This window comes from Pipistrellus hanaki (genome assembly GCF_964339955.1).
Source record: "Pipistrellus hanaki genome assembly, chromosome: 16".
Taxonomy (NCBI): domain Eukaryota; kingdom Metazoa; phylum Chordata; class Mammalia; order Chiroptera; family Vespertilionidae; genus Pipistrellus; species Pipistrellus hanaki.
Genome location: NC_140518.1, coordinates 18,191,087 through 18,218,869, shown reverse-complemented (window position 1 = coordinate 18,218,869; position 27,783 = coordinate 18,191,087). Strand labels below are relative to the sequence as shown.

The window sequence follows — 27,783 nt, the reverse complement described above, 5'->3', positions numbered from 1 at the left end:
AAGTGTATAATGTAAAATTTCCTTCCCTAAGGCCTACTTTCTAGGACTGTGGTTGGCAAACTGCGGCTCTCGAGCCGCATGTGGCTCTTTGGCCCCTGGAGTGTGGCTTTTTCACAAAATACCACGGCCTGGGCGAGTCTATTTTGAAGAAGTGGCGTTAGAAGAAGTTTAAGTGTAAAAAATGTGGCTCTCCAAAGGCATTTCAGTCGTTGTGCTGGTGATATTTGGCTCTGTGGACTCATAGTTTGCCGACCCCTGCTCTAGGGAGACCTCAGGTTCACCCCCAGAGGGCAGCTCCATCCTGGGGGATCCTTTTCCTGGAAGCCACCCTGAGTGGAACCTGGGAGGGGGGGTGCACCGTGGAGCCCCCAGGCCAGGGACCTGAGTCGGGATTCCTTCAGGCCCAGCCCTTTGGGGGTGACTCGGAGACCCCCTCACCCAGCTGGAGTGTGGACAGCCATCGGGGGCGCTGGAGGACCCCTCCCGGCCCTGTGGGATGGGCAGCGGGACCTCCCCCAGGCTCCTGGGACATCTGGTGGGAGAGGGAGCCTGAAACCATTGTCCGATGTCACCGGCCTTCCCCCCTCTGCTGCCCCCTGCCCACCCCTGCCCCCGGGGTCACAGGGGGAGGGAGCCTCAGGGGTCCCCATGCCAAGGCCCGCTGCCCTCCTTGCAGAGGTCTACACCATCCAGGGCAACTCCCACGGGAAGCCCTGCACCATCCCCTTCAAGTATGACAACCAGTGGTTCCACGGCTGCACCAGCACGGGCCGCGAGGACGGGCACCTGTGGTGTGCCACCACCCAGGACTACGGCAAGGACGAGCGCTGGGGCTTCTGCCCCATCAAGAGTGAGAGCGGGCGGCGGGGCGGCGGGGCGGGGCTGGCGGCAGGGCGGGCGGCAGGATGTTCGGGACCGGGTGTGTGTGTGTGTGTGTGTGTGTGTGTGTGTGTGGAGCATCCCCCCTCACGGTGTGGAGCAGCCCGTGCGGGGTCTGCACTCCGCAGGGACCCCCGTGCGGGCCCTGACTCCGGGGCCGGGGCGGACCCATGTCCCGCTGTCACCTGACAGGTAATGACTGTGAGACCTTCTGGGACAAGGACCAGCTGACCGACAGCTGCTACCAGTTCAACTTCCAGTCCACGCTGTCGTGGAGGGAGGCCTGGGCCAGCTGCGAGCAGCAAGGGGCGGACCTGCTGAGCATCACCGAGATCCACGAGCAGACCTACATCAACGGTGAGGCGGCGGGCGGCCCGGGCCGGGCCGGCTGGCTGGGGTCTGACGCACCCGGGGGCGGGGCAGGGTGCCAGGGCCCTGAGACCTGCTCCTACCTCTGGAGAGCCCTGAGCCCTTTCTTCTCTCTTTCTCTCCTCTCTTCTCTCTTCTCTCGTCTCTCTCTCTCTCTCTCTCTCTCTTCTCCTCTCTCCTCTCTTCTCTTCTCTTCTCTCTCTCTCTCTCTCTCTCTCTCTCTCTCTCTCTCTCTCTCTCTCTCTCTCTTTCTCTCTCTCCTTCTCTCTTTCTCATTCTCTCTCCTCTTTCTCTCTCTTTTTAAATATATTTTTATTGGTTTTTCACAGAGAGGAAGAGAGAGGGATAGAGAGTTAGAAGCATTGATGCAAGAGAAACATCGATTAGCTGCCTCTTGCACCCCCCCCACTCGGGGGACATGCCCGCAACCAAGGTACCTGCCCTTGACCGGAATTGAACCCGGGACCTTTCAGTCCAGAGACCAACGCCCTATCCACTGAGCCAAACCGGTTTCAGCACTCTCTCTTTTCCTTTTTGTTAATCCTCACCCGAGGATATTTTTTCCATTGATTTTTAGGGAGAGTGGAAGAGAGAGGGGAAAACAGAGAAAGGGAAAGACGGAGAGAAACATTGATGTGAGAGAAACACCCCGATTGGTTGCCTCCTGCATGAGCCCGGACCAGGGCTTGGGCCAGAAAGGAGCCTGCAACTGAGGCACATGCCCTTGTTGACCGGAATCGAACCCTGGACCCTTTGGTCCACAGGCTGATGCTCTATCCACTGATACCTGCGGGGGTAAAGGTGGTGCTGGGGGCAAAGAGGAGGAGGGCCCAGGATGGGCGGCCTGCGCCTCACTGTCACCGTCTGGCTGTCAGGGCTCCTCACCGGCTACAGTTCCACACTGTGGATCGGCCTTAACGATCTGGACACCAGTGGAGGCTGGCAGTGGTCGGACAACTCGCCCCTCAAGTACCTCAACTGGGAGAGTGGTGAGGCATGGGGTTCGGGGTACGGGGTGGCCTGGGGACCCCGCAGGCACAGTCTCCTCAGAGTGGGGGTGGGAGGGCGGCAGATTTTCCCCACCAGCCCATGTAATGCATGTGTATGAATTAGGAACCAGTGCTCAGGGCAGAGGGCCTGGGCAATGGACTGGATTTCAGTCCCTGGTACCCGGGGCGCCTGCAGCCCGACCAGGGATGCTGGGTGGGGCTGGTGGCAGTTGTGAGTAGAACTCAGGCTGTGTGGCCCGGTGAGGGAGGGCTGAGCGCAGTGCCGCTGGCTCCTGCTTCCGAGGGAGCAGGCGGTTCCGGGGAGGGCTCCCGGGGCAGCGGTGTGAGTCTCTCTCCTGGGGTGCCGGCACCCTGCCCTCCCCACAGATCAGCCGGACAACCCGAGCGAGGAGAACTGTGGGGTCATCCGCACGGAGTCCTCCGGGGGCTGGCAGAACCGCGACTGCAGCATCGCGCTGCCCTACGTGTGCAAGAAGAAGCTCAACGCCCCGGCCCAGCCCGAGCCTCCGGGTGAGACCTGGTCCCGGTGCAGGTCGGGGGTGGGGGGGTGGTGGAGTGAAGAATTGGGGGGGGCTCCTCATGGCCACAGCCACAGCCGGCCCAGGCTCAGAGCACAAGGTGGCCCCCTGTTCTTTTTTAAATACATTTCTATTGATTTCAGAGAGGAGGGGAGAGGGAGAGAGAGAGAGAAACATCAGTGATGAGAGAGAATCATTGATGGGCTGTCTCCTGCACGCCCCACACCGGGGATCGAGCCTGCAATCCGGGCATGTGCCCTTGACTGCAATCGAACCCGGGACCCTTCTGTCTGCAGGCCGGCGCTCCGTCCACTGAGCCAAACCAGCTCGGGCCTCCTGTTCTTATTTAGCAGCTCAGCTAACGTCTGAACAGATTGGGACGGGCCACTCATTCATTCCCCCGGGGGGGTGTTGAGAATCGTGCCAAAGGCCGGTATTACTCATCGGGACCCCGGGGAGGTCACAGTCTGTTGGACAGACACCTCCTCGCACAACGGGACTATCCTGAGCTCCGTGCTGTGATAAAAACGCGTGCAATAGTGTCAGAGGAGAAGTGCCCGGACGAGGAAGGAAGCTTCTGAAGGTTGAGGCGGGTTTCAAGGACGTCACGTTGGATTGGGGCCTTTCAGGTTGAGTGAAGGTTTAAAAAGCCACCAAGACGTGTGTGGGAAGGGCGCTCTTGGGAGAGGGAGCTGCAGGAGCGAGGGTGTGGAGCAGGGATCTTCAAACTACGGCCCGCGGGCCACATGCGGCCCGCAGAGGAGTCTGATCCGGCCCGCCAGGTTTTTTGGGCAGTGAGCGCAGCCGAGGTGTTACAGTAGGAATTAGTAGTTCATATAGTCCGGCCCTTCAGCTCTCTGAGGGACCGTGATCTGGCCCCCACTTTAAAAAGTTTGAGGACCCCTGGTGTGGAGGCATGGGAGGACGGGGACGTGGTAAGGTGGGTGAGTGGTCTGGTGGGAGTATAACTACTTAAAGTGGGTTCCCGAGCTCCTCACCTGGGAGCGCCTTCCCAGGGCGGGGCCTCGGGCCCGGCCCCCGGTAAACTTCGCCGGGACCTGCAGTTGGAGAAGCGCCGGCTCGGAGAGCGTGGGGAACGGTTCGGAAGGGCAGGTTGCAGCCAGTCAGTCCCGGAAGGGTCCTGGCTGTGGGGCGAAGCTGGGGTGGGGCCAGGTCGGCAGGGGGAGCCTTCGCAGGCTTCGAAGCCAGGGAGCATCTCGCTGACACACGGGATCCGTACAGCTCGCTCTGGAAGGCGTTTGTCAGCGGAGTCGGAGGGGCTCCGCAGGAATCAGGGACCCCGGGATGGTGGAAAGGGGATTTTTCCCAGCAGAATACAGCAAAAGCAGAAAGAAAAAAATTCCACAAACTCACCCAAAGGAAAGAACGCACGGAGTGCGAGTTCTGCTTCTGACCATTAAAAGGTTGCCCAAGACGGACTGATCCGGGGCCTGTCAGCTCCTGCTTCCTTGCTTTGCCTCCTGGGGGTCAGAGCAAAGGCTTACAACCTGGGCGCCCCACCTCTAGCTGGAGGGAGCCTGGAGCAGGCCCCACTTCCAGGTCTTCCAGGAGCTGCTCTCTGAAGGAAAAGGGACCCCTGAAGGCAGACCTAGCCCCTCTGGGGTCCCCCTAGGATCTGGCTTCTCGCCCAATTCTCTGTCCCCTGGGTCTCCCTGGCCTGGCCCCCTGGCGAGTCATCACACAGACCTGCAGACATGTCTGTGGCTCTGGACTTCCTCGTTCACCCAGCCCCCTCTTCTCTGCCTGAGGCAGGTTTTCTTCTGCCTTCCCAGGCTCGTCACTCAAAGCCCGTTAGGCAGCATTGTGCCCCTGAAGCACCCATATTGCCTGAGCTCCCTTCCTCCTCCACCCCAAAGCCGGCCCCTGGGGTCTGAACACCCAGGAAACGCCGGTTCTGTCCGGGGCCGCAGCTTTGGGTCTCTGCTCCGTGGCCAGCAGAGACGATGGACAGTCCGGAGCCCCGGAGCGACCCGCTCTGGCTCTCGGCCCTGCCGCTCGCTCTGCTGGGTCTCCAGGAAACGGGCTGGCTGGACCCTGGGGCGGCTCCCGGAACGCAGTGCATCCCGGAGCCCCGGTCTCGGGCGGTGCTTCGAGCGGGCACATGCTTTCCTGCCCGGCCAGGCAGAATCCTGCCCGAGCCTGACATGGCGGGTGGCGCGGTGAAATCTTCTTTTCTCCTGCCAAGGTCCAAGCCGGGGCTTGTTTGTCTCCGCGGCCCCTGGACCCCACTCCCCAGCGGGTGAACCTGGAAATGCCAGGACTGGGGGCGAGGAAAGGACCAGTTAGTCAGTCAGCCCTGGGGAGCAGGGAGAGGAGCTGGGGGGGGGGGGGGGGAGGGCGAGTAGCAAGTGGAGCAACTCCAGCCAGGGATGCCAGCCAGCCAGCGGGTGACTTTACCTGCCGCCCACCTGGGGGGCCCCATTCCTTAGCCCCTTCGTCCTGGACCAGCAGGCCCAGCACAGAGCCCACAGGCAGCAGACATTCTCTGAGACATCCAGGATAATGACATGGGTTTCGTTCACTAAGCAAGGCGGACAGGAGCTAAGTGTGAGCCTTGTAGCAGGAAACTCCACTTCAGCCGAGGAGACAGGCTCCCGGGGCTGGTCTGCCCTGAGTCCCTGCCCATGTCTCTCAGCCCATGTCCCGGTGAGAAGGCCGTCCTGTCTTTTTAAAAAAATATATATTTTATTGACTTTTTACAGAGAGGAAGAGAGAGGGACAGAGTTAGAAACATCGACGAGAGAGAATCATTGATCAGCTGCCCCCCCACACACCCCCTACCGGGGATGTGCCCGCAACCAAGGCACATGCCCCTGACCGGAATCGAATCCGGGACCTCTCAGTCTGCAGGCCCACGCTCTACCACCGACCCTAGCCGGCTTCAGCAGGGGCCGTCCTGTCCCGAGTGGGATCCGCCACCACCTCCCGGGGCTCTGCCTCTGGAGGGTTTTATCTTGTCATCAGCATTCAGCACTCAGGCCTGTCCTGGCAGGAAGGGCTGACGGGAAAGAGGTTTGGGGAGGCCGTGAGTGAGGCTGGGGCCGTGCCCCCTGGGCCGGTGCCCGGGCTGGCGGCCTGATCGCTGAGCGGCGGCCTTGTGGGTCTCCGCAGATGTGTGGGCCAACGTGAGGGTGGAGTGTGAGCCCAGCTGGCAGCCCTTCCAGGGCCACTGCTACCGCCTGCAGGCCGAGAAGCGCAGCTGGCAGGACTCCAAGAAGGCCTGCCTGCGTGGCGGCGGCGACCTGCTCAGCATCCACAGCATGGCCGAGCTGGAGTTCATCACCAAGCAGATCAAGCAAGGTGAGGGGCCTCCCCGTGCCCATCCGGCCCCGCCCAGGAGGCTGGGGCGGCCCCTCCCTCCCCTGCGGGCGGCGGAGGCTGACCTCTCCGGTCCTCCCCCCCCCCCTCCCGCCGGCCGCACCCCCAGAGGTGGAGGAGCTGTGGATCGGCCTCAACGACTTGAAGCTGCAGATGAACTTTGAGTGGTCCGACGGGAGCGTTGTGAGCTTCACCCACTGGCACCCCTTCGAGCCCAACAACTTCCGGGACAGCCTGGAGGACTGCGTCACCATTTGGGGGCCGGTGAGAACCCCTTCTCCCCACCACAGGGCCCCACATACATACCAGCCTTCCGGTGCTACCCCAGTCCTATGGGTACCGGCCTGGAACCCCACCCCAGGGCCTCTCAGAAGACCCGTCTTCCCCATGGGAGATCGCCAGTGTTTGACCCCCTCCCCCTCTTCTTCCCCCAACTAGCTGGGCCACTGTGGGCACGTGACTTAACCTCTGTGCACCTCGGTTTCCTCATCTGTCAACGGAACACAGATGGTGCCAACCTCGGGGGCACTGGGAGGGTTCAAGGAGTTAGTTCTCACGAAACCTTAGGACGCTGCTGTTCTCACCAGGAGGCCCTCTCATCGGAGGCCACGTTACGTGGACATGCTCCACGGGCCAGGATGCCCCGTGCAGGGCCCTGTCCCTCGTGAACGTAGCGGGTGAGGACTGTTTGCGAGGGCTCTGGCTCAGAGGCGGAACGGGCAGATGGAGGAATGGATGCAAGGCTTCGAGCAGAGAGAAGAGACCCTTTCAAAAGGGACAGGGCCATAGAGATAGACTACTCACTCCAGGGGCAGACAGGACACTCTCTGGTGAGATACCACACACCACTGCTTTTCAGAGAGAGTTGGAAGGGAGGAAGGAAGGGGAGAGAGGCCGAGAGAGAGAAAAAAACCCCACATGGATATGAGAGAGACACATTGACTGGTTGCCTCCTGAACACATACCAACCAAGGGTGGAAGCGAATCCAAAACCCAGATATGTGTCCTTGACCGGGAATCGAACCCGAGGCCTTTGAGTATGCGGTCTCTCGCTCTAACCATCGAGCAACACTGGCCAGGACTAGAGGGTGCTATTTTAAAATTTATAAACATGCCCGGCTGGTGTGGCTCAGTGGTTGAGCATTGACCTGTGAACCAGGAGGTCACGGTTCCTTGGTCAGGGCACATGCCCAGGTTGTGGGCTTGATTCCCAATGGGGGGGTCTTGCAGGAGGCAGCCGATCAATGATTCTCATCATTGATGTTTCTATCGCTCCCTCTCCCTTCCTCTCTGAAATCAATAAAAATGTAGTTTTTAAAAATTTATAAACAGTGATTTGTTGAGAGTGTGCTACATGCCAGGCATCCCCCTGAGGGCTGAGATACGCAGCACCCTGCCCTTAGATGGGCCTAAAGGCAGACACACCACCTGTGGGGCGGCTGAGGACAGAGGAGGGACAAAGGATTGAGGAGGGGGCTGAGGCCTGAATTGCTGTTTAGCGCGTCCTCTGAGATCCAGGTCTGGGTGCACCGTCTGCTCAGCCTGGCTCTGCAGGTCCTGGCTGGACACCTTGCAGAACTGGGAGTCTCATCTGTCTGTCCTGCCACCCATTACACTAACAGTCTCAGCCGGCGTTTATGAAATGGGCTGTCAGTAATCTAAAGGAGCGCCTCTTCACATTGAGGCAAGGCGTGTCCATGCTGTCAGGCAGTTAGCTGCACATCAACTCTGTATGCTCCCCTCTGCCCCGCGAGGCCTACCCAGCGAGTCCTGCTTTCCCCGTTTTGGAGCCTGGCACACAGAGAGGTCAAGCCGCCTGCTCAGAATCACACGGCGAGCAGAGGCAGGGCCAGGTCTAGAAGCCTGGTGTGTGAAGGGTTTGGGAGGTTTGGGGGAGGAGGCCTGAGAGTCCCTCTCATCCTGCGTCCCCAGGAAGGCCGCTGGAATGACAGTCCCTGTAACCAGTCCCTGCCGTCCATCTGCAAGAAGGCGGGCCAGCTGAGCCAGGAGACCACCGAGGAGGACCACGGCTGCCGGAAGGTGAGGGTGCTTCTGGGTCTGGGTCCTGGCGGCCAGCCAGAGGGGCTCCGGGGCGAAGGGGGGGTGGGAATCCTGCAGCCTCCCGCGGCGACCTCCCTTGGCACACCCTGCTTCCCGCTCTCCACGCTGCCCCCTCACCGGAAGGAGGGGGTGGGCTGAGGCGGGGCTGTGGGGAGGAAGCAGAACTCCCCACCACATTTCTCAACCTCTTCTCCCCCGGGAAGCCGCTTTCCAGAGAACAGGAGGTGGCAGTAGGTACCCCTAGTCTGACCAGTCTTTTTATTTATTTTTTTAAAGTTTTGGTCCATGCTTTTAAAAAAATATATTTTATTTTTTAAAAATATATATATTTTATTGATTTTTTAACAGAGAGGAAGGAAGAGATAGAGAGCTAGAAACGTCGATGAGAGCGAAACATCGGCCAGCTGCCTCTTGCACACCCGCTACTGGGGATGTGCCCACAACCAAGGTACATGCCCTTGACCGGAATCGAACCTGGGACCTTTCAGTCCGAAGACCGATGCTCTACCACTGAGCCAAACCGGCTTTGGCTATATTTTAATTTTTTTTTAAATTTTATTGATTCTGGAGAGAGGGAAAGGGAGAAGGACGGAGAGATAGAAGCACGGATGAGAGAGAAACATCCATCGGCTGCCTCCTGCACACTCCCTGTTGGGGATCGAGCCCACAACCTGGGCATGTGCCCTGACCGGGAATGAAAACAGTGACCTCCTGGTTCATAGGTCAAACATCAACCACTGAGCCACACCGGCTGGGCATGGCCAGCCTTCACCTGAGTGGAGGCCGCGGGGTGAGCCCGTGTCCTCTGAGCACCCTCTCTGCTGGCACGCAGCACGCCATCTGACATAGGGGGCGCCTGTCGGTCTCTGGAGGAAGGAGGCCACTGTGGGGTCTCCCTCCTTGTGCTCCAAGCCCCAGGGGCTCCCAGGTGTTCGGGGGGGAGGGGAATCGGTGAGTGTGAGAATGAGGGTGAGCGTGGGTGATCAACCCACCTCCCTCCTCCGGCCCCAGCCCCCAGCCGAGCAGGGGGTACATGGTGTAGCTGTCTGAGGGGAGGTTGCTCGGAAAGAACGCTCTGTGGTATTTTGGCCCAGACGTCCCCATCTGCTGAGGCCACAGTCCCACCCGCCCTTTGCCAGGTGGTTCTTTGTTTTCTTGGGGTGAAGCCCCATGACCACACCCCACCTGCACCCACACTCTTCCCCAGGGCAGGGACGGGAAGCACCAACAGGCATGCCCTCCCGTGGGAGGCGGGAGAGAACTGACAGGCCCCGCTGGAGAGTCTGGGGGACCAGCACCGTCGGGGAATGGTCCCGGGGCTCTGGCCTGGCCTGGGAGAGGTGGAGGCGGAGGTGGGGGAGAGGAATTACTAAGTGCCCTGCACCGGGGCTGGCCCTCAGTGTATGTGCTGGGCTAATTAGCCATGGTTAGCACTCTGAGGGAGCCAGGGGTCTTTGCACGGCCCTCTGGGCATATGGGATTCCCCTCCCCACCCCATTCCACCCGCCCCAATACATACACATGTGTCCAGTGAGCACACGCACACCCACACACACACACACCAGGTTCTCTGTGCCCTCGCTCCTGCCCAGAGGACTGCCTCTCCCTCCTAACTTCGAGCCCAAGCCCCAGGCTTCCCACTTCAAGGCCTGCTGGCAGCCAAGGCCCTGGCAGGCATCTGGAGCCATCTTAGCAGGAGCAGGGCTGTGGTGAGGACAGGCCAGCCTCTGTGGAGGGGGTTCAAGTCCGGGCTTCACCTTGTGCTGTCTGTATAGCACCAAGTCACTTAACTTCTCTGAGCCTCCGCTCCTCATCGGAGAGGCAGGAGCAGAGAACCCTCAGGGTGGCTCCAGGGGAGAGGGGCCTGTGGGGCGTGGGGGCCAGGGGGGCATCTGCTCAGGAGCCGTGGTCTTCCTTCCAGTGCTCTGCTGCCCTCGCTGAGGGTCCGTCTCCCCTCCCACCCCCTGGCCAGTCACAGCCGCCACGCACTCCAGCTTTTCCAGGCCCCCGAGGACCGCCCAGCCCCCTCCACGTCCTGGCCGCTCTCCCGGCTTTCTGGCTCTGGTTTCTCAGCCAGCTGGCAATGTTCCCGCTCCTTCTCTTGGTTTACACGTTTGAGAGGAGGCCGACGGGCCACTTATCTTCGCGCGCCAGGCCACGGCGGTCACGGGCTGTCTCCGGCCAGCCCTCCTTGGGCCCTGCTTCCTCCCCTGGCCTGGGGGTTGTGGGGAATGGTGGGAGGGGGAGTTTGGCGTGACAGCATAAGCATTCAGCACAGCGAGGGCCGTCTCTGCTGTCCGACAGTCCCTCTGTCCTGTGCCCCGGCCGGCGTCCCCCTGCCCCAGGATTTAGGGGTGAGAGAGGCGCGTCCTCCCCACAGACACCCCTCTCCTGCCCACTCTCTCGAGCCAGGGTTGGAAGTGGCACAGCCCATCCTGCTACTGGCTGGGAGAGGACCAGGTGACCTACAGCGAGGCCCGGCGCCTGTGCACCGACCAGGGCGCCCAGCTGGTCACCATCACCAACAGGTACCGGACGGGGAGGGTGCCGGCCGGCCTGCTCCTGTGTCTTGGCCTAATGTGGCTCCTCCGTCAAACGGGGGCGGGGGGAGCACAGAAGGACCTAAGATTGTCACAAGAGGGACTCCTGATTGTTATTATTTAAAAAAAAAAAATACATTTTATTGATTTTTTACAGAGAGGAAGGGAGAGGGATAGAGAGCTAGAAACATTGATGAGAGAGAAATATCCACCAGCTGCCTCTTGCACGCCTCCTACGGGGGACGTGCCTGCAACCAATGTACATGCCCTTGACCGGAATTGAACCCGGGCCCTTCCAGTCCTCAGACCGACGCTCTATCCACTGAGCCAAACCGGTTTTGGTGAAAGACTCCTGATTATTAAGCGACTCCATTGCGGGGTGGGCCTGGGCAGGGGCACACACAGGTAGAGGTGTGGGTTCGAGGCCCAATCAGACTCTTGGCTGGGTCTGATTTCCTCTACTTTCTCCTCAGCCGGGCTCAGAGGGCAGCTGGGCTGCTGTGTGTGAGCGGCAGGGCCCCCAGGGATCCCCACTTCCCTCACGGAGTTACCAATCGGACACAGCGCCTCGGCTCCAGGGGCAGGGAGGGCAGCTGGCGTGAGGCCCAGGGCCTGGAGGGAGAGCCGAGGCGCGACCCCCTGACCGGCCTCCTCCCCGCAGGTTCGAGCAGGCCTTTGTCAGCAGCCTCATCTACAACTGGGACGGCGAGTACTTCTGGACCGCCCTGCAGGACCTCAACGGCACCGGCTCCTTCCGCTGGCTCAGCGGCGACGAGGTCATGTACACCCACTGGAACCGGGACCAGCCTGGTGAGCCCTGCCCCCGCACTCCGCCCGCCTCGCCCTCTGACCTCCGAGGGGGACCCGGCCTGCCGGGGCCGAGAGCGGGGCTTCCCGGGGAACGGGTCCTGCCTGCGGGGAGGGGAAGCTGTGGGGAGAGCAGGGTCTGCAGCCAGACCCCCCTCTCAGGCCCCGATTCTGCTGTGTGTTCGCTGCACATCTCTGAGCCTCAGTTTCCTCACCTGGGAAATGGAGCTATGGGTAACTTTCCTCATAGGATCGGTGTGAGGCTTAAAACGATTCGGATATGTAAAGCCCTTAGACTAGTGAGCACCACGTGCTTGCTGCTGTTATTATTTCACATTCATTATCTTTTTTTTTTTTTTTTAATATATATATTTTATTGATTTTTTACAGAGAGGAAGAGAGAGGGATAGAGAGCTAGAAACATCGAGGAGAGAGAAACATCGATCAGCTGCCTCTTGCACACCCCCTCCTGGGTACATGCAACCAGGGTACATGCCCTTGACCGGAATCGAACCTGGGACCTTTCAGTCCGCAGGCCGAAGCTCCATCCCCTGAGCCAAACTGGTTTCGGCACATTCATTATCTCTTTTTTAACCCTTTGAATAACCTGCTGGGGTAGGCGATGAGACTAGTTCAGAGAGGTTAAGCAACTTGCCTACGAGCTCACAGGAGTAAACACAGAGTTAGGGCGCTGTCTCCCTCCCTGTCCACCCGGGCCCCCTCACAGACCGTGTCCCCGCAGAGAGGGCCACCCGGTGGTGTGTCCCGCAGGTGAGGGGGTGCCGGGCATGGCTCCCCCTCGGCATACAGGCGTCCCTTCTCTGTCCTCCAGGGTACAGCCGCGGGGGCTGCGTGGCCCTGGCCACGGGCAGCGCCATGGGGCTGTGGGAGGTGAAGAACTGCACCATGTTCTGGGCTCGCTACATCTGCCGGCAGAGCCTGGGCACACCCGTGACGCCCGAGCTGCCGGGGCCAGACCCCACGCCCAGCCTCACTGGCTCCTGTCCCCAGGGCTGGGCCTCCGACCCCAAACTGCGGCACTGCTATAAGGTAGGAGGCACTGCTGTAAGGCAGGCGGTAGCCCTTGGGCATGAGGGGAGGGAGAGAAGGAAGAGCAGAGAGGCAGCTTACCTTGAGGGGAGGTGGGTTCCCGGTGGGACCCAGCCACGATCCATGCAGCAGCTCCGAAAACACTCCCCCACATCGGACTACAGACAGAGAGCATTTCTGGTGGAACTCTTGCCAGGGGAATCTGGGTCCTAGCACATAGTAGGTGCTCAGTAAACATTTGAGGAATTGATGAAACCATATAGATCATGGGTTTCAGAGTTTCCCAGAGTGGCCAGGCTAGAGATTTGGACAAAATAGAAAATCTTCAGCCCTGGCTGGTGTTGCTCAGTGGCTAGTGTTGGCCCAAACACTGAAGGGTTGTGACTTTGATTCCAGGTCAAGGGCACTTATGTGGGTTGCAGGTTTGATCCCTGCTCTCTACTTGGGCCCATATAGGAGGCAACCAATTGATGTGTCTCTCTCACATCAATGTTTCTTTCTCTTTCTCTCCCCCCCTTGCCCCCTTTCCACTCTAAAAATCAGTAGGAAAAATATCCTCGGGGGAGGATTAAAAAAATATACTATATACTGAAAGCCTAATATGCTTTGTCCGGTCATCTGTTCGGCCATTCAGCCAATCAAAGTGTAATATGCTAATGATATGATAAGGCTCACTATGATGTGCACTGACGACCAGTGGGCAGTCAACCAGTTGACCAGTCGCTATGATATGCACTGGCCACCAGGGGGGGCAGATGCTCGGTAGGTTAGCTTGCTGCTGGGGTCCAGATGATTGGGACTTAGCGAGATGGGCCAGACCCGCCCTGAAGCCCTCCCACGACCCCTCCCCAGCTGGCCAACCTCCTGCGTCCCTCCCCACCCAGCCCGATTGTGCACTGATGGGGTTCTTCGGCCTGGTCTGGCCTGCACCCTCTTGCAATGAGGGACCTTTCCCTCCCCCCAGTGCACAAATTTTATGCACCAGGCTTCTAGGTTTTTTTAAAAAATAAAATAAAATCTTCAGGCTGCCTCTATAGAAATGGGGATTCACTAGGTAGGGGTGGGGCCTGATCTTTTGTATTTTTAAAAAAATATATTTTATTGATTTTCACAGAGAGGGAGGGAGAGGGATAGAGAGCTAGAAACAGATGAGAGAGAAACATCGACCAGCTGCCTCCTGCACACCCCCTACTGGGGATGTGCCCGCAGCCAATGTACATGCCCTTGACCGGAATCGAATCTGGGACCTTTCAGTCTGTCTGTATTTGGCTCTATCCACTGAGCCAAATACAGACAGTTCCGGCTTGTTTGTATTTTTAAACCCCATGGGCTTGGCAGCCGCTGATGTAGGCCATGGTCTTTTATCTGCAGTCCAGGGAGGTGAAGGGACTTGCCCATAGCAAACTGTGGCTCTGCTGGGGTGAGGGCCCCGCTCTCTCTCCTGGTGAGGGGGACTGGGCTGCGATGTTTCCCAGGAGCTGCCTCTGTCAGCTTCCTCCTCTGGGGCTCGTACTCCAAGGAGCAGGTTTGTCAAAACCAGCCTGGGACCCTGTTCCGTGAGCCCCAGCCCCTCCCCACTGCTGCCCTGGGAGGGCGGGTGTCCCCGGGAGGGCGGGCCAGTGGGGGCAGCTCGGACAGCTGGACTCCGCCCCTGCAGGTGTTCAGCTCAGAGCGGCTGCAGGACAAGAAGCGATGGGTCCAGGCCCAGGCCGCCTGCCAGGAGCTGGGGGCCCAGCTGCTGAGCCTGGCCAGCTACGAGGAGGAGCACTTTGTGGCCAACATGCTCAACAAGATCTTCGGGTACTGAGCCTGGGGCGGTGGCGTGTGTGTGTGTGCGTGTGCATGTGTGTGCATGTGTGTGCATGCGTGCGTGCGTGCGTGCGTGTGTGTGTGTGTGTGTGTGTGTGTGACTCTGGTTTTGCAAAGCAGGGTGAAGGCTCCTCCAGTGAGGCCTGTGTGAGGGCTTGGAGTGACCTGTGTGTCTGCTGCTAGTGCCAGGACCGTCTGTCCCCCTCCAGGGGCCCTGGCTCCCCTGGAATGGAGGCCTGGTGTCGCCCACCAGTGTCAGTGCCTGCAACACCCGCCTCCCCAGACTCACACACTTTTACACAAGTAACTGCCCTCCCTCACCCTCCTCCATTGCAAAACCCTGTTCAAGCTATTCCAAGCTGAGTGTTTCCCCCCCACCCTACACCATTCCATCACACACAGACTCCTCAACGAAAAGCTTTTCCTGAGGGACAGGAGGAGAGAGGCTACAGGGGTGGGCATTTGCCCAGGGAGGTCCCTCCAGGACCTCCTCTCTGTCCTTGGGCTCCGGCATCCTATCACACACACACACACACACACACACACACACACACACACACAGCACCTGTAATCCCTTTAGCCCCGGGGACAACCCAGAGGGGTCCAGGCTCCCCGAGACCCAGGGCTGTTTCCTCGCGGCAAACATCATGATTGCATTATGTCACTAGTAATTATAGTAGCTCGTACGTATCGCTTCTCACCAGACACCAGGTACTATGCTAAAACAGCCAATCCCCCCAGCAGCCCTGGGAAGTAGGTACTGTCATCGGCCCTGTGGGCTGATGGGGTGGGTTGGTCCCCCAGCTGGTCCCTGGGTGAACCAGGCCTAGAGTCCAGGTTTACCTGATCCCAGAGCCCCAGGCCTGACCATCCCACCCACTTCCTAAGCTCCCTCTGGCGAAAACCTTCCATCTTGTTGGCAGAGCAAGCCCCACCCAAAGGGAAGCCAGGGAAGGGAGCCAGGCCACCCACCACCCCATGAGCTGGGTGCAGGGTCCACTGGGGGGCCCCTTTCCCCAGGAGGGTGAAGCCTAGATGGAGAGGCCCCAGGCCCCGGGGACTAACCTGCCCAGAGCTGTCGGGGGCGGGGGGCTTGCTGGACACTTCCTTCTCTCACTCCCATCTCTTCTGCCCCCTCACCCCCTGGGCGGTGCTGAAGTGAGTCTGAGCCCGAGATCCACGAGCAGCACTGGTTCTGGATCGGCCTGAACCGAAGGGACCCCAGTGGGGGCCAGAGCTGGCGCTGGAGCGATGGCCTTGGGGTGAGGAGGCCTGATGGGGTGGGCGGGGCCTAGTTATGGGCGGGGCTTTGTCGTGGGCGTGGTCTTTTGGGGGCGGGGACAGGTCCTGGAGATGGGTGAGGGCTGTCAGAGCTAGGCCTCTCTACCTCGGGCTGGAAGGACCATAAATGAAAGGGCTCAGCCCAGGTCTCTTGTTCGTCTGTTCTGGGGCCGGGGGCAGCTTGCGCCTCGTGCCTCAGGGCCCTCTCCCACGCTGACCCCCGCCTTCAGTTCTCTTACCACAATTTCGACCGGAGCCGGCACGACGATGACGACATCCGGGGCTGTGCGGTGCTGGACCTGGCCTCCCTGCAGTGGGTGGCCCTGCAGTGCGAGACGCAGCTGGACTGGATCTGCAAGATCCCCCGAGGTGGCGCGGGGTGGCCCTGGGGGCCTGGGCCTGGGCGAAGGGCGGCGGGCCGGGAGCCAAGGGCGGGTGTGCTGTTCCTGCAGCGTCTCTGTCTTCCTTGTCCCTGTAGGCTCGGAAGTGCGGGAGCCTGACGGCAGCCCTCAAGGTGAGGCCCCCTGTGCACCCCCATCCTCCCCCACCACCCCAGCGCAGTCCAGAAAGGGGAAGAGTCATCCCCTCCGGGGTAGGCCTGGCTGGGGCAGAATGAAGAGAGTTAGAGGCTCCAACCAAGAGATAGGGCACCCTCAGCTCCCTTGGTCCGGGTCTGCTGGACTCGCCGGCCCGCCTGCCCTGGCTCTGCCCTGGCTCTGCCCTGGCTCTGCCCCGGACCCGCCTTGTCCTCCAAGGCCTGGCAGGCAGCTCCCGCCTGGCCGCCACGCCCACGCATGCGCTGCCCCCTGCAGGCCGGCGGGAGTGGCTGCGCTTCCAGGAGGCCGAGTACAAGTTCTTCGAGCACCACTCCACGTGGACGCAGGCTCAGCGCATCTGCACGTGGTTCCGCGCCGAGCTGGCCTCCGTGCACAGCCAGGCCGAGCTGGACTTCCTGGGCCTCAACCTGCAGAAGGTGGGCGTGCAGGAGAGCGGCGGGGGGGTGGGGGGGGTGAGCGGGGGCACAGGACAGGGCCGGGGAAGGAAGGGCAGGGCTGGCCGCTGAGGAGGCCCTGCAACTCTCACGTGCCCACCGGCTCCCTTAGTTCTCCCGGGGCCAGGAGCAGCACTGGTGGATCGGCCTGCACACCTCGGAGAGCGACGGGCGCTTCAGGTAGGGGGCGGGTGGGGGGAGGGCAGGGCAGGGGGCAGCGGGTGCGGGAGAGGGCACTTGCAAGGACGGCTAGCCCCGACCCCAGGCTGGAGGTAGGGACGCTGCACAACACAGACACAGATAGGCCTGCCCCTCGATGGCTGTGTGACCTCGAGCAGGTGACTTAACTTTTCTGGGCTTCACTGTCCTCATCTGAATACGAAAATAATGAGGTATTAGAGCTAATGAGGTATGTGAAGTCCTTAGCACTGCATCCAGCACACGGTGGGGCACTAAAGCATGGCAGCTGGACTCACTCGTGAATAAAGCCCGCTCAGGACACGGGCGAGGACATAATGATGGGCCAGGAGGGGCCTCTTCACATGCAGAGCCCACCTACGTGTGAGGGACCAGGCGCACACGGGTATCAGCACACCGTTGCTCGGGAGCCCTGCTCAGGGATTCTTAGACTCCTCCGGTCAGAGAGAGATCAGTGCCCCCGGCGGGCGGGGCCTTGTCTGGTCCTTTGGTCCCCGGCTGCACTGAGCACTGTAGTCCCACCTCTCAGCCTGTCGATGAGCTCTTAAAACCTGGGTCCTTCCCGCCCCCCTCTTCCATGGCCTTCATTCGGGGGAGGGGAGGCCCGGGCCAGTGCTGGCGTCAGCCCTGCGTGGTGCCATTGCAGGTGGACAGATGGTTCCGTTATAAACTTCATCTCCTGGGCACCTGGCAAACCTCGGCCCATCGGCAAGGAGAAGAAGTGTGTGTACATGACTGCCAGCCGAGGTGAGGGCGAGGTGGGGCGGAGAGGGTGCGGAAGCCGAGGCGAGGGTCCGTGTTGGGGGCAGGAAGGTGAGCCTGTGCAGTCGGTGGTCATCAGTCTTTTCTTTGTTCCCACAACCCAGGGAGGGCTGGGCCGGAGAGGGGAGGGCCCGTCCTCGTGGCTCCACCGTCGCAGGGGACCGGAGTTCAGAGTTGGGCTCAGGCTCCTCGGGGCCTGAGAGGAGGGAGCTGCCAGCCCTGAGTTGGGGGTAGGGAGGTTGACTGTTCTCTCCTCCCCTTTCTGCAGAGGACTGGGGGGACCAGCGGTGCCTGACAGCCTTGCCCTACGTCTGCAAACGCAGCAACAAAACCAGAGAGACACAGCCCCTCGACCAGCCGCCCGCCGTCCGGGGGGGCTGCCCCTCTGGCTGGAGCCAGTTCCTCAACAAGGTAGGAGGCTGGGGGGGACACACACGGGAGTCAGGAGAGGACGTGACTATGAGGAGCCCTCGCCTCAGGAGTCCTGGCCCTTGGCAACATCAACGTATGGCCTCTTGCCAGTGCCCACCAGCCTCTCCTGGGCCCCACGGCCGGGGCTGGACCCCTTGGAAAATGACTCACGTAGTAGCACCCCCTGACCCATCAGTAGATAAAGTCCAAATTGTAGACCAGCAGTCGTTAAGCTTTTTTTTTTTTATTAAATATTTTTTATTGATTTTTACTAGAGAGGGAGAGAAACATCAATGTGGGAGCAAAACACTGATTGATTACCTCCTACACACTTTCAGTGGCGATCAAGCACACAACCCAGGCATGTGCCCTCACTGGGAATTGAACCATTAACCCCTCAGGGCACAGGTTGATGCCCAACCAACTGAGCCACACTGGCCAGGGTTCGTTAAACATTTTTATATATTAGGGAAACAAAATACTGAACATAAAGTTTGTGTGTACATATATGTGTGTGTATGTGTGTCTATAAAAGATATATATATTTACCTCCATGCTAATGTGACTAATATATATACACTGAGTGGCCAGATGATGATGATCTCTGAAAGCATAATAATCTGACCCCTCAGTGTATATCCTATATATTAAAAGGCTAATATGCAAATTGTCCCCTCAACCAGGAGTTTGACCAACAGGCAGGCCAGCCAACCACCCATATCCCCTCCCTGGCCAGGCTGGACAGACCCCACCCATGCACAAATTCATGCACTGGGCCTCTATTATACACACACACACACACACACACACACACTCTGAGTGGCAGATTATTATGTTGTCAGAGATAATAATAATCTGGCCACTCAGTGTATAAGAAAATATGCATGAGAACAAAACCATATATAGCATGGGCTAAAGATTTTTTAAAAAATATATATTTTATTGAATTTTTACAGAGAGGAAGGGAGAGGGATAGAGAGTTAGAAACATCGATGAGAGAGAAACATTAATCAGCTGCCTCCTGCACACCCGCTACTGGGGATGTGCCCGCAACCAAGGTACATGCCCTTGACCGGAATCGAACCCGGGACCTTTCAGTTCGCAGGCCGACTCTCCAGCCACTGAGCCAAACCGGTTTTGGCTAAAGATTTAAATACAGTATTTTAAGTTGTTAACTTTTTCTGTATTAGTAGTATAAAAAAACTTGTGCTCACTCAAAACTCATCAATCATAATCACTATTAATATTTAAATAATTATAAAGAGCACAGTGGCTGAATGTTCCTCATTTAAAAACATCTTGGTCTGACACTTTGTGATTCATGACTCACGGGCCTTGTTTGAAGTTCAGATTTTTTCCAAACATGATTTTAATGGTTGTTGCTGATTAAAACGTTGCCTCACAAAAGACAAATAGATCGAAGTGGAAAATGTTCATCCATCACTGGCTGGGCTTTCTAAGCAATTCTTTCCATTTTTTCAGTCCTTCTGCCCCTGTTAAACAATCTGCCTCATAAGCTAATCAGAAAACCCGATCAAGTTGTTTTTGTTTGTTTGTTTTTAATTTTTTTAAATGCATTTTTATTGATTTCAGAGAGGAAGGGAGAGGGAGAGATAGAAACATCAATGCTGAGAGAGAATCATTGACTGGCTGCCTACTGCACGCCCCCTACTGGGGATCGAACCTGCATCTCCGGGCATGTGCCCTGACCAGGAATCGAACCCGTGACCTCCTGGCTCATGGGTTGATGCTCACACTGGCTGGGCCTTTTTTTTTTTTTTTTTTTTTTTAATTGTTGACAATTAGATGTCCCCCTCCACCCAGCCCTCTACCCACTGCAGGCCTGCAGTGCACTGTTGTCTGTGCCCGGGGGCTGTGCATAGATGCATAGAAGTTCTCTGGTTACTCTCTTCCTGCTCCCCCACTCCACTTCCCTCTGAGATCTGTCAGCCTGCCCCATGCTTCCATGTCTCTGGACCTATTTTGTTCATCAGTTTATTTTGTTCATTAGGTTCCACACGAGTGAGATCCTGTGAGCTTTGTCGTTCTCTAACTGGCTTATTTAGCTTAGTATAATAACCTCAAATACTCCCTGTAGAGCATGACTTTCTTTCCAAAAGTGGGTCTGTGTGCACCGGGGGCTGATCGGTCAGCCCTGATTAGACCGTCGTTGTTTTCACTGGCGGCTAAAAGGAGCTTAGCGCAGGAAGAGAAGGTCACCGTTTTCTTGCTGTTGATGCCAGCACAAGCTTCAGATCCTTCTTTGCAGGATCTCCTAAGTCCACTTGGCCTGACGGTGAGGATTAGGCCAGGCAGCCTTAGATAATTTAATCTGTAAACCTTTGTCATACATTGGAGGACAGCCAGACTCTTAGTATCATGGCGCTCTTCCTCTCGGAATACTCAGGCAAATATCATTCCTTTTCTACTTAAAAGAAGAAAAAAAGAGAAAGTAAGGCATGCGCATTATTAAGACTTTGGAAAATACAGAAAGAAAATAAAACTCACCCACACTCTCCAGAGCGAGCCACTGTCAGTACTTGTCACTCCCCTTCCTGCCTTTTCCCACGTAACTGAGTTCACATTAAAGAATGCAGTTTTCTGACCATCTTCCCCTCCCCCACAAGGGTTGTATTTTGAGCATCTTCCCATGCCGTTACATTTTTCCAAAGATTGTTCTCATGGCTTCTTCCACCTCATATGAAACAGAATATATCTTTTTTTTAAAATTTATATTTTATTGATTTTTTTATAGAGAGGAAGAGAGAGGGATAGAGAGTTAGAAACATCGATGAGAGAGAATCATTGATCAGTTGCCTCTTGCACACCCCCTACTGGGGATGTGCCGGCAACCAAGGTACATGCCCTTGACCGGAATCGAACCCGGGACCCTTCAGTCTGCAGGCTGACGCTCTATCCACTGAGCCAAACCGGTTTTGGCTGAAACAGAATATATCTTATATTCTTTCTTGCTCGCACCGCCTCGGAGCAGAAAGTTACCGTAAATCATTTAGGTTCGGAGACACGGTCTTCACTTGGTGAAGATTTCCCACCGGGGGCGAGGGGCTCCTTTCACCTTACGGGAGGAAGGCGGGTGGGGGAAGAGGAGCATGAAAGTGCAAGCGTTAGAAGCTGCTGCCTCCCGAAGGCCGTTCAAACACACAGATAAAAAAGATCCCGTAGATCAGTGGTCGGCAAACCACGGCTCTCGAGCCACGTGCGGCTCTTGGGCCCCTTGAGTGTGGCTCTTCCACAAAATACCACGGCCTGGGCGAGTCTGTTTAGAAGAAGTGGCGTTAGAAGAAGTTTAAGTTTAAAGAATGTGGCTCTCCAAAGAGATTTCAGCCGTTGTCCTGTTGGTATTTGGCTCTGTGGACTCAGGAGTTTGCCAACCACTGCCGTAGGTGTGTGTTCAAAGGGCAAGCTCACAGATTTCAGACGCTTCTGATGTGTCTGAAGAGGGTGCTGAGCGAAAAGCAAGAGGGAGCTGTCCATCCATCCTCCCGGAGCGTGGCCCGGGTGCGTCCTCATGGCCAGTGGAGTTCGGTGGCCTGAAGAAGTCCTCCCACTCCCACTTCCTCGGGGCGTGGGCGAGTGACCCGCTGTGCTGGGCTCAGAGGGGCTCAGGCCTTGACCACGGAGAGCCACGTGTCCTGGTTCTGAGGCCCAGAGCCTCCCGGGGTCTGCTGCGGAGGGGGACACGGGGGCGTTCCTGGGCGGTGGGCCAGGCAGGTGGGCTGGACATCATGCCTCTCCTCCTCCCCCAGTGTTTCCGGATCCAGGGCCGGGACCCCCAGGACCGGGTGAAGTGGTCAGAGGCGCAGTTCTCCTGCGAACAGCAAGAGGCCCAGCTGCTCACCATCGCAAACCCCTTAGAGCAAGGTAGGGCCAGCCCCGGGGAGGCCCCGTGTCCTCTGGCACCGTCCCCAGAAATGGCTAAGTGCCGAGCGAGCGGGGGGAGGGGGCCGCCCGGTCGCTCACAACTCTCTCTTCTGGGGGGACCGTAGCCTTCCTCACAGCCAGCCTGTTCAATGTGACTTTTGACCTTTGGATCGGCCTCCATGCCTCGCAGAAGGACTTCCAGTGGGTGGAGCAGGAGCCTCTCCTGTACGCCAACTGGGCACCGGGGGAGCCCTCCGGCCCCAGCCCCGCTCCCGGTGGCAACATACCGGTGAGGAAGCCCGCCCCACGCCCCTCCGCCCCCGCCCCTGCCCCGCCGCCCCCGCTGGCCTTCACCCCCGGGCCCCCCCTCTGCCAGCTCTGTGCTGAGACTGCCTTTTGGGGGCAGTGGCACAAGGTGGAGGCCGCTGGGGGCTCCTCTGAGCAGCTCCTTCCCCCCAGACCAGCTGTGCGGTGGTGCTGCACAGCCCCTCCTCCCACTTCACCGGCCGCTGGGACGACCGGAGCTGCGCCGAGGAGACGCACGGCTTCCTCTGCCAGAAGGACACAGGTGCGTGCGGCCGGCGGGCCAGCCCCGGGCGGGCGGGCGCTCTGGGCCATGCCAGGAGGAGCAGAGCGCGGCTCCTGAGCTCACCCCCAGAGTCTTGTATCTGCTGAGGACGCTGATGGGCAGAAAGGGGGCAGTGCCAACCAGAGGGAAAGGCAGGGCTCGGGGGGAAGGTGTGGGGTGGGAAAGGCTGACCGGGAAAAACTAGACACCAGGCATCCGTGGTGTGGAGCGCCCCGAGGGGCTGGCTGAGGCGCCTGCAGCTGGGCCCCTCTGCCCTGGGTGAAGGCTCTAGCTTGCTCCCCGGTTCATTAGCAAGAATATATCCTGAGCCGAGACCGGTGTGGCTCAGTGGATAGAGCGTCGGCCTGGGGACTGAAGGGTCCCGGGTTCGATTCCGATCAAGGGCATGGACCTTGGTTGCGGGCACATCCCCAGTAGCGGGTGTGCAGGAGGCAGCTGATCGATGATTCTCTCTCATCCATGTTTCTAACTGTCTATCCCTCTCTCTCTGTAAAAAATCAATAAAATATATATATATATATATATATATATATATATATATAAATAAATAATAAATAAAATACATCCTGAATCATCACCGTGACTAACACTCACTGTGCCCAGTGGAGACCCGGTCTCTCCGGGATGCCTGGGGCTCCCCAGCCCGGTGCCTGGGAATGGGGTGAGGGAGGCAGAGCCCGGCCTGAGCCCCGTCTCCTTTCCTTGCAGACCCCTCGCTGAGCCCATCCCCAGCGGCATCACCCCCCGCCCCGGGCACTGAGCTCTCCTACCTCAACGGCACCTTCCGGCTGCTGCAGAAGCCGCTGAGCTGGCACGATGCCCTCCTGCTGTGCGAGAGCTACAACACCAGCCTGGCCCACGTGCTCGACCCCTACACCCAGGCCTTCCTCACGCAGGCCGCCCGCGGGCTGCGCACGCCACTCTGGATCGGGCTGGCCAGCGAAGAGGTCAGCTGCCCAGACGCCCCCGATGTCCCTCCAGCCCCTTCCAAACCCCTCGCCTCCCCTGGCTGCTCCCCTTCCTCCCGCCCTGACCGCCCCTCCTGCCCAGGGCTCCCGGCGGTACTCCTGGCTCTCGGAGGAGCCCCTGAGCTACGTGGGCTGGCAGGACAGGGAGCCCCAACACATAGGGGGCTGCGCCTACGTGGATGTGGATGGGGCCTGGCACACGACCAGCTGCGAAACCAAGCTGCAGGGGGCGGTGTGCGGAGTTCTCGGCGGTGAGTGCCCGCCTGCTGGGGTGGAGGAGCGGGTAGGAAGGACGCGGGCCGTTTGGGGAGGACCCTGGGCCACGTCCTCAGTCCTGCCCTCCCACAGGGCCTCCTCCCCGAAGGATACACTACCACGGCAGCTGTCCCCAGGACCTGGCCGAGTCCTCCTGGATCCCCTTCCGGAAGCACTGCTACTCCTTCCACTTGGAGCTGAAGCTGGGCCACAAGGAGGCGCTGCAGCGCTGCCAGCGAGGTGGGCGGGGCGGGCTAGAGCCCCTGGGTCTTTGCGGTGGGGACCCCTTTCGTGGACACTCAGACCCCATGAAAGCAGTCTCCACGCTACACGCTTCCCGTAGGCCCGTCACATCCCCATAGAGAGGCCGAAGTGCCATTGCATGGATGCACCCTCCTCCCTGCTGTGCACACATGAATGCAGGGACCCCACACCGTCCTCTTACTCAGCCTGCCTGAGGGGGCTGGGGCCGAGGGGGGCTCTGCTACCCAGGGGGGCTGCTCCTGGCCTGACGTGGACCTCGCTTGTGTCCAGTGGGTGGGACGGTCCTGTCCATCCGGGACGAGATGGAGAACGTGTTTGTCTGGGAGCACCTGCAGAACTCTGAGGACCAGACGCGGGGCGCCTGGCTAGGCATGAACTTCAACCCCAAAGGTGGGTGCCGGTGTGGGGGTGGGGCGGGGAAGGCCTCTGGCTGTAGGGGAGATGGCCTTCACCGGGGCGTGGTGGGGGTGAGGGCCTTTGGGAGGGAGAACGGGTACTAGAACGGGCTCGCTCTCTTCCACCTGTTCCTGCTCCACCTTGTCTGTCCTGCCCGCACCCCCTCAGAGCCTTCTCTCCCCTAGGGGGCACCCTGGTCTGGCAGGACAACACGGTTGTGAACTACTCCAACTGGGGGCCCCCTGGCCTGGGCCCCAGCATGCTGAGCCACAACAGCTGCTACTGGATCCAGAGCAGCAGCGGGCAGTGGCGGCCTGGCGCCTGCACCAACGTCACCATGGGCGTCGTCTGCAAGCTCCCTCGAGGTGAGCGCCCGGGCAGGCATGCAGCTCAGCCTCCTCCCAGCCCCTCGGAGCCGGCAGAGGTGGGGCCGGGGGCCGCTTCTCTTCCTGCAGGAGAACACGGTGCAGGGGGAGGCATGCACAGAACCCTCCCCTGGGGTAAACGGGTCTGCAGGAAGGACCAGCTCTCCCACAAATTCCCAGGCTAGACAGCAAACCCATCATTTTGTAATGGGTAAGGGCATGGGCAGGGTTCAAGCCCTGGGCAGACCACGTACCGACTCTGAGACCTTGGGCAAGTTACTTAAACTCTGTGGCCTCCATTTCCTCTTGGGTAAAACTAGAGGCCTGGTGCATGACATTCGTGCACTGGGGGGCTGAGGGGTGTCCCTTAGCCCGGCCTGCACCTTCTCACAGTCCGGGACCCCTCGGGGGATGTCCGACTGCCTGCTTCCTAAGCTGGCTGTCAGACACCCCCCAAGGGGTCCCCGGCTGCCACGGAGGTGGGAGAGGCTCGCATCACCACCACTGCGCTCTCCAGCCGTGGCCTGGCTTCTGCTGAGCCGCGCTCCCCCTATGGGAGCACACTGACCACCAGGGGGGCAGCTCCTGCATCAAGCGTCTGCCCCCTGGTGGTCAGTGCGCGTCCTAGTGACAGGTGGCTGTGCTGTTTGGCTGATTTGCATATTAGCCTTTTGTTATGTAGGAGGATGGGGATCATAGCAGAACCCTCAAGATTAAATGAGCTAATAAAGCCTCAGGCTCTATCACATGTGTCAAACACAAGGCCCGAGGGCCAAATCCAGCCCGCCAGGCCTTGCAATGTGGCCCGCACCGCGCTGTCATCACTGCACTCCGCTGTCAGTTTATGACATTGTCAGTTTATGACCGTTCAGTAAACCATTCGGCCCGCGATTTAGGCTGGATTTTAGATTTTGGCCCCTTCTCTGATTGAGTTCGACACCCCTACTCTAGCTGTTTGTTTCTTCCTCTGACGACCACTCCTTCCACTAACCGCCCCCCCCCTCTCCCCGCAGCCCAGGAGAGCAGCTTCGCCCCATCCGGTGAGTGGAGGGCAGGGCTGAGACGCCTCTTCCCCTCGGTCCGATCGGGGCGGCTGGCGGTGGGGCCGGTGGCGGTGCTTCCTGACCCGGCGGGTGTCCGCTCGCCACAGCAGCGCTCCCCGAGAACCCGGCGGCCCTGGTGGTGGTGCTGATGGCCGTGCTGCTGCTCCTGGCCCTGGTGACCGCGGCCGTGATCCTCTACCGGCGGCGGCAGAGCGTGGAGCGCGGGGCCTTCGAGGGCGCCCGCTACAGCCGCAGCAGCGCCTCCGGCCCCGGCGAGGCCACCGAAAAGAACATCCTGGTGTCTGACATGGAGATGAACGAGCAGCAGGAGTAGAGCCCAGGGTGTGGGCGGGCCCGGGGCAGGAGGCGCTGGGCCCGCCGGGCCGCCCCCCACCGGCTGCCCGGGCCGACGGCCTGTGGAGGGGTGTGCTTGGGGGCTGCCATGGGGGGGGGCGGGGCTGGGCAGAGCCTGGGCTGGTGGGGTCCCTCCCTCCCGTGAGGGCCGGGCTGAGACCTGGCTGAGTGCACGTGGTATCTCCCTTTTTTGGGGTCCTAAGGGCTAAGGTCTTATCACCTGGGCTTGTGCCTCCGTGGTAACCAGAGGCAGGATGGAAGCCTCTTTATTCCCAGACCCGCCCTCCCCCCGTCTTCCCCCCCTGCACTGCTGGGCCTGCTGACCAAGCCCCAGAACCCTCGCCTTGCAGAGCCTGAGCAGCCTCCGCTGAGCCCTCAGCCAGCCTCTGTCGCTTCTTCCCTTCCCACCTGGCAGCCTCAGCTCTGAGCCCCTTGCCCCGGTCCCTCTCCCTGCCTCTCACCAAGCCCTTCCTTCTGAGCCAGGGTCCTGGGGCTCGGGGAGTCTTCCTGCTCTTGGAGGGGGGTCAGTTGGAGGGCTCTGAGCATCCATTACTCCTTTGCCTGCTGGAGTGGCCTTGGGGTGTGGCAGGGGTGGCCTGGGTCTGGCCTGAGGACCAGGGCTCCTCGGTGGTGTCGGCTGGACTGGAGGCAGGACCAGGGAGAGATGCTCAACCTTGTGTGGGGACCGGGCTAGGCTGGGCTGTCATCTCCTGCCGGTTGGGGGAGGGCTCTCTGAAGTCCCCAAAGAGTCCCCCGTGGGGACCAAAATACTAGTAAGTTCCTCTCATGGCTCCAACTCCTGGCTCTGGTCTGGAGAGAGAGGAGGGGGGTTGGCCGAGCCTGGGATGGCTCCAGGGCGCCCTCTCGCGGGGCCTGGAGGAGCAGCACCCTTGCTCCTGGAGTGGCCCATGCCCGGAGCCCACTCAGTGCCTTTGCAAGAGGCCGAACCCCACCCCACAGCGGAGCGCACGGCCGGTCCCGGTGCCACGTCGCGGGACAATGTGAACACGGACTCGAAGGCATGGTCCTTTTTTTTTTTTGTAGTTTTTAAAATGTGCCGTTGTCAAAAAAAGGAAAAGGAGAAAAGAAAAGCACACAAATAAAACACCTGTCAGAGGCTTGAGAGAGGGGTCCCTGCCTTGTCCTGTCGCGGGCCTTGTTCCTCATATCGCTTACGAGATAAATGGCATTCCTGAGCTGGCATCATCCGTTATTTCCGCAGGCACCATCCTGCTTCCACCTCGGGGCCCCACGGGGGCACCCTCGTTCTGGTCTCTCCTTCCCGGGTCTTGCCTTTCGGGGCCTGCTCCCCCTTCTCTCTCTGTTCCTGGGGAGGTGTGAGGTGTGTGTGTGTGTGTGTGTGTGTGTGTGTGAGAGAGAGAGAGAGAGAGAGAGAGAGGGTGGGGGGGGAGGGAAGCTCGGGCAGCTTAACCTTCACCAGGTGTAAATGGGAGAACAGACTCGCCTCCCAGGGCTGTGCTGAGGGCGCTGGGAGATTAAGTGAGGCCAGCTGTGCAGAGCAGTTAGCGCCTGGAGCCCCAGCTTGTCCAGTAAGTGCCCCAGACATGTCAGCTGCTCCTGCTATTCCTGAGCTGTGGCTCCCAGGGGAGCATTGGAGGTGCCCGGGCCAGCCCTGGCCGGG

The 27,783-nt window shown here is 59.5% G+C and overlaps 1 protein-coding gene across 1 annotated transcript in view; it reads left to right on the top strand.

The window, feature by feature from the left end:
* The window catches only part of MRC2 (mannose receptor C-type 2), a 64,039-nt gene extending 36,775 nt beyond the window's left edge, over positions 1–27,264 (top strand). Inside the window, 28 exon segments of the mRNA XM_084861649.1 lie at positions 677–850; positions 1,072–1,236; positions 2,124–2,237; positions 2,625–2,768; positions 5,909–6,097; positions 6,225–6,379; positions 8,048–8,155; positions 10,589–10,704; positions 11,378–11,526; positions 12,356–12,573; positions 14,231–14,373; positions 15,542–15,644; positions 15,894–16,032; positions 16,142–16,177; positions 16,476–16,636; positions 16,767–16,834; positions 17,499–17,599; positions 17,883–18,025; positions 21,793–21,907; positions 22,033–22,196; positions 22,367–22,475; positions 23,205–23,443; positions 23,547–23,715; positions 23,813–23,959; positions 24,254–24,373; positions 24,565–24,744; positions 25,758–25,784; positions 25,895–27,264. Of these exon segments, the coding sequence (XP_084717775.1) occupies positions 677–850; positions 1,072–1,236; positions 2,124–2,237; positions 2,625–2,768; positions 5,909–6,097; positions 6,225–6,379; positions 8,048–8,155; positions 10,589–10,704; positions 11,378–11,526; positions 12,356–12,573; positions 14,231–14,373; positions 15,542–15,644; positions 15,894–16,032; positions 16,142–16,177; positions 16,476–16,636; positions 16,767–16,834; positions 17,499–17,599; positions 17,883–18,025; positions 21,793–21,907; positions 22,033–22,196; positions 22,367–22,475; positions 23,205–23,443; positions 23,547–23,715; positions 23,813–23,959; positions 24,254–24,373; positions 24,565–24,744; positions 25,758–25,784; positions 25,895–26,121 (3,923 nt within the window). The 3' untranslated portion in view covers positions 26,122–27,264.
* The last annotated feature ends 519 nt before the right edge of the window (positions 27,265–27,783 follow it).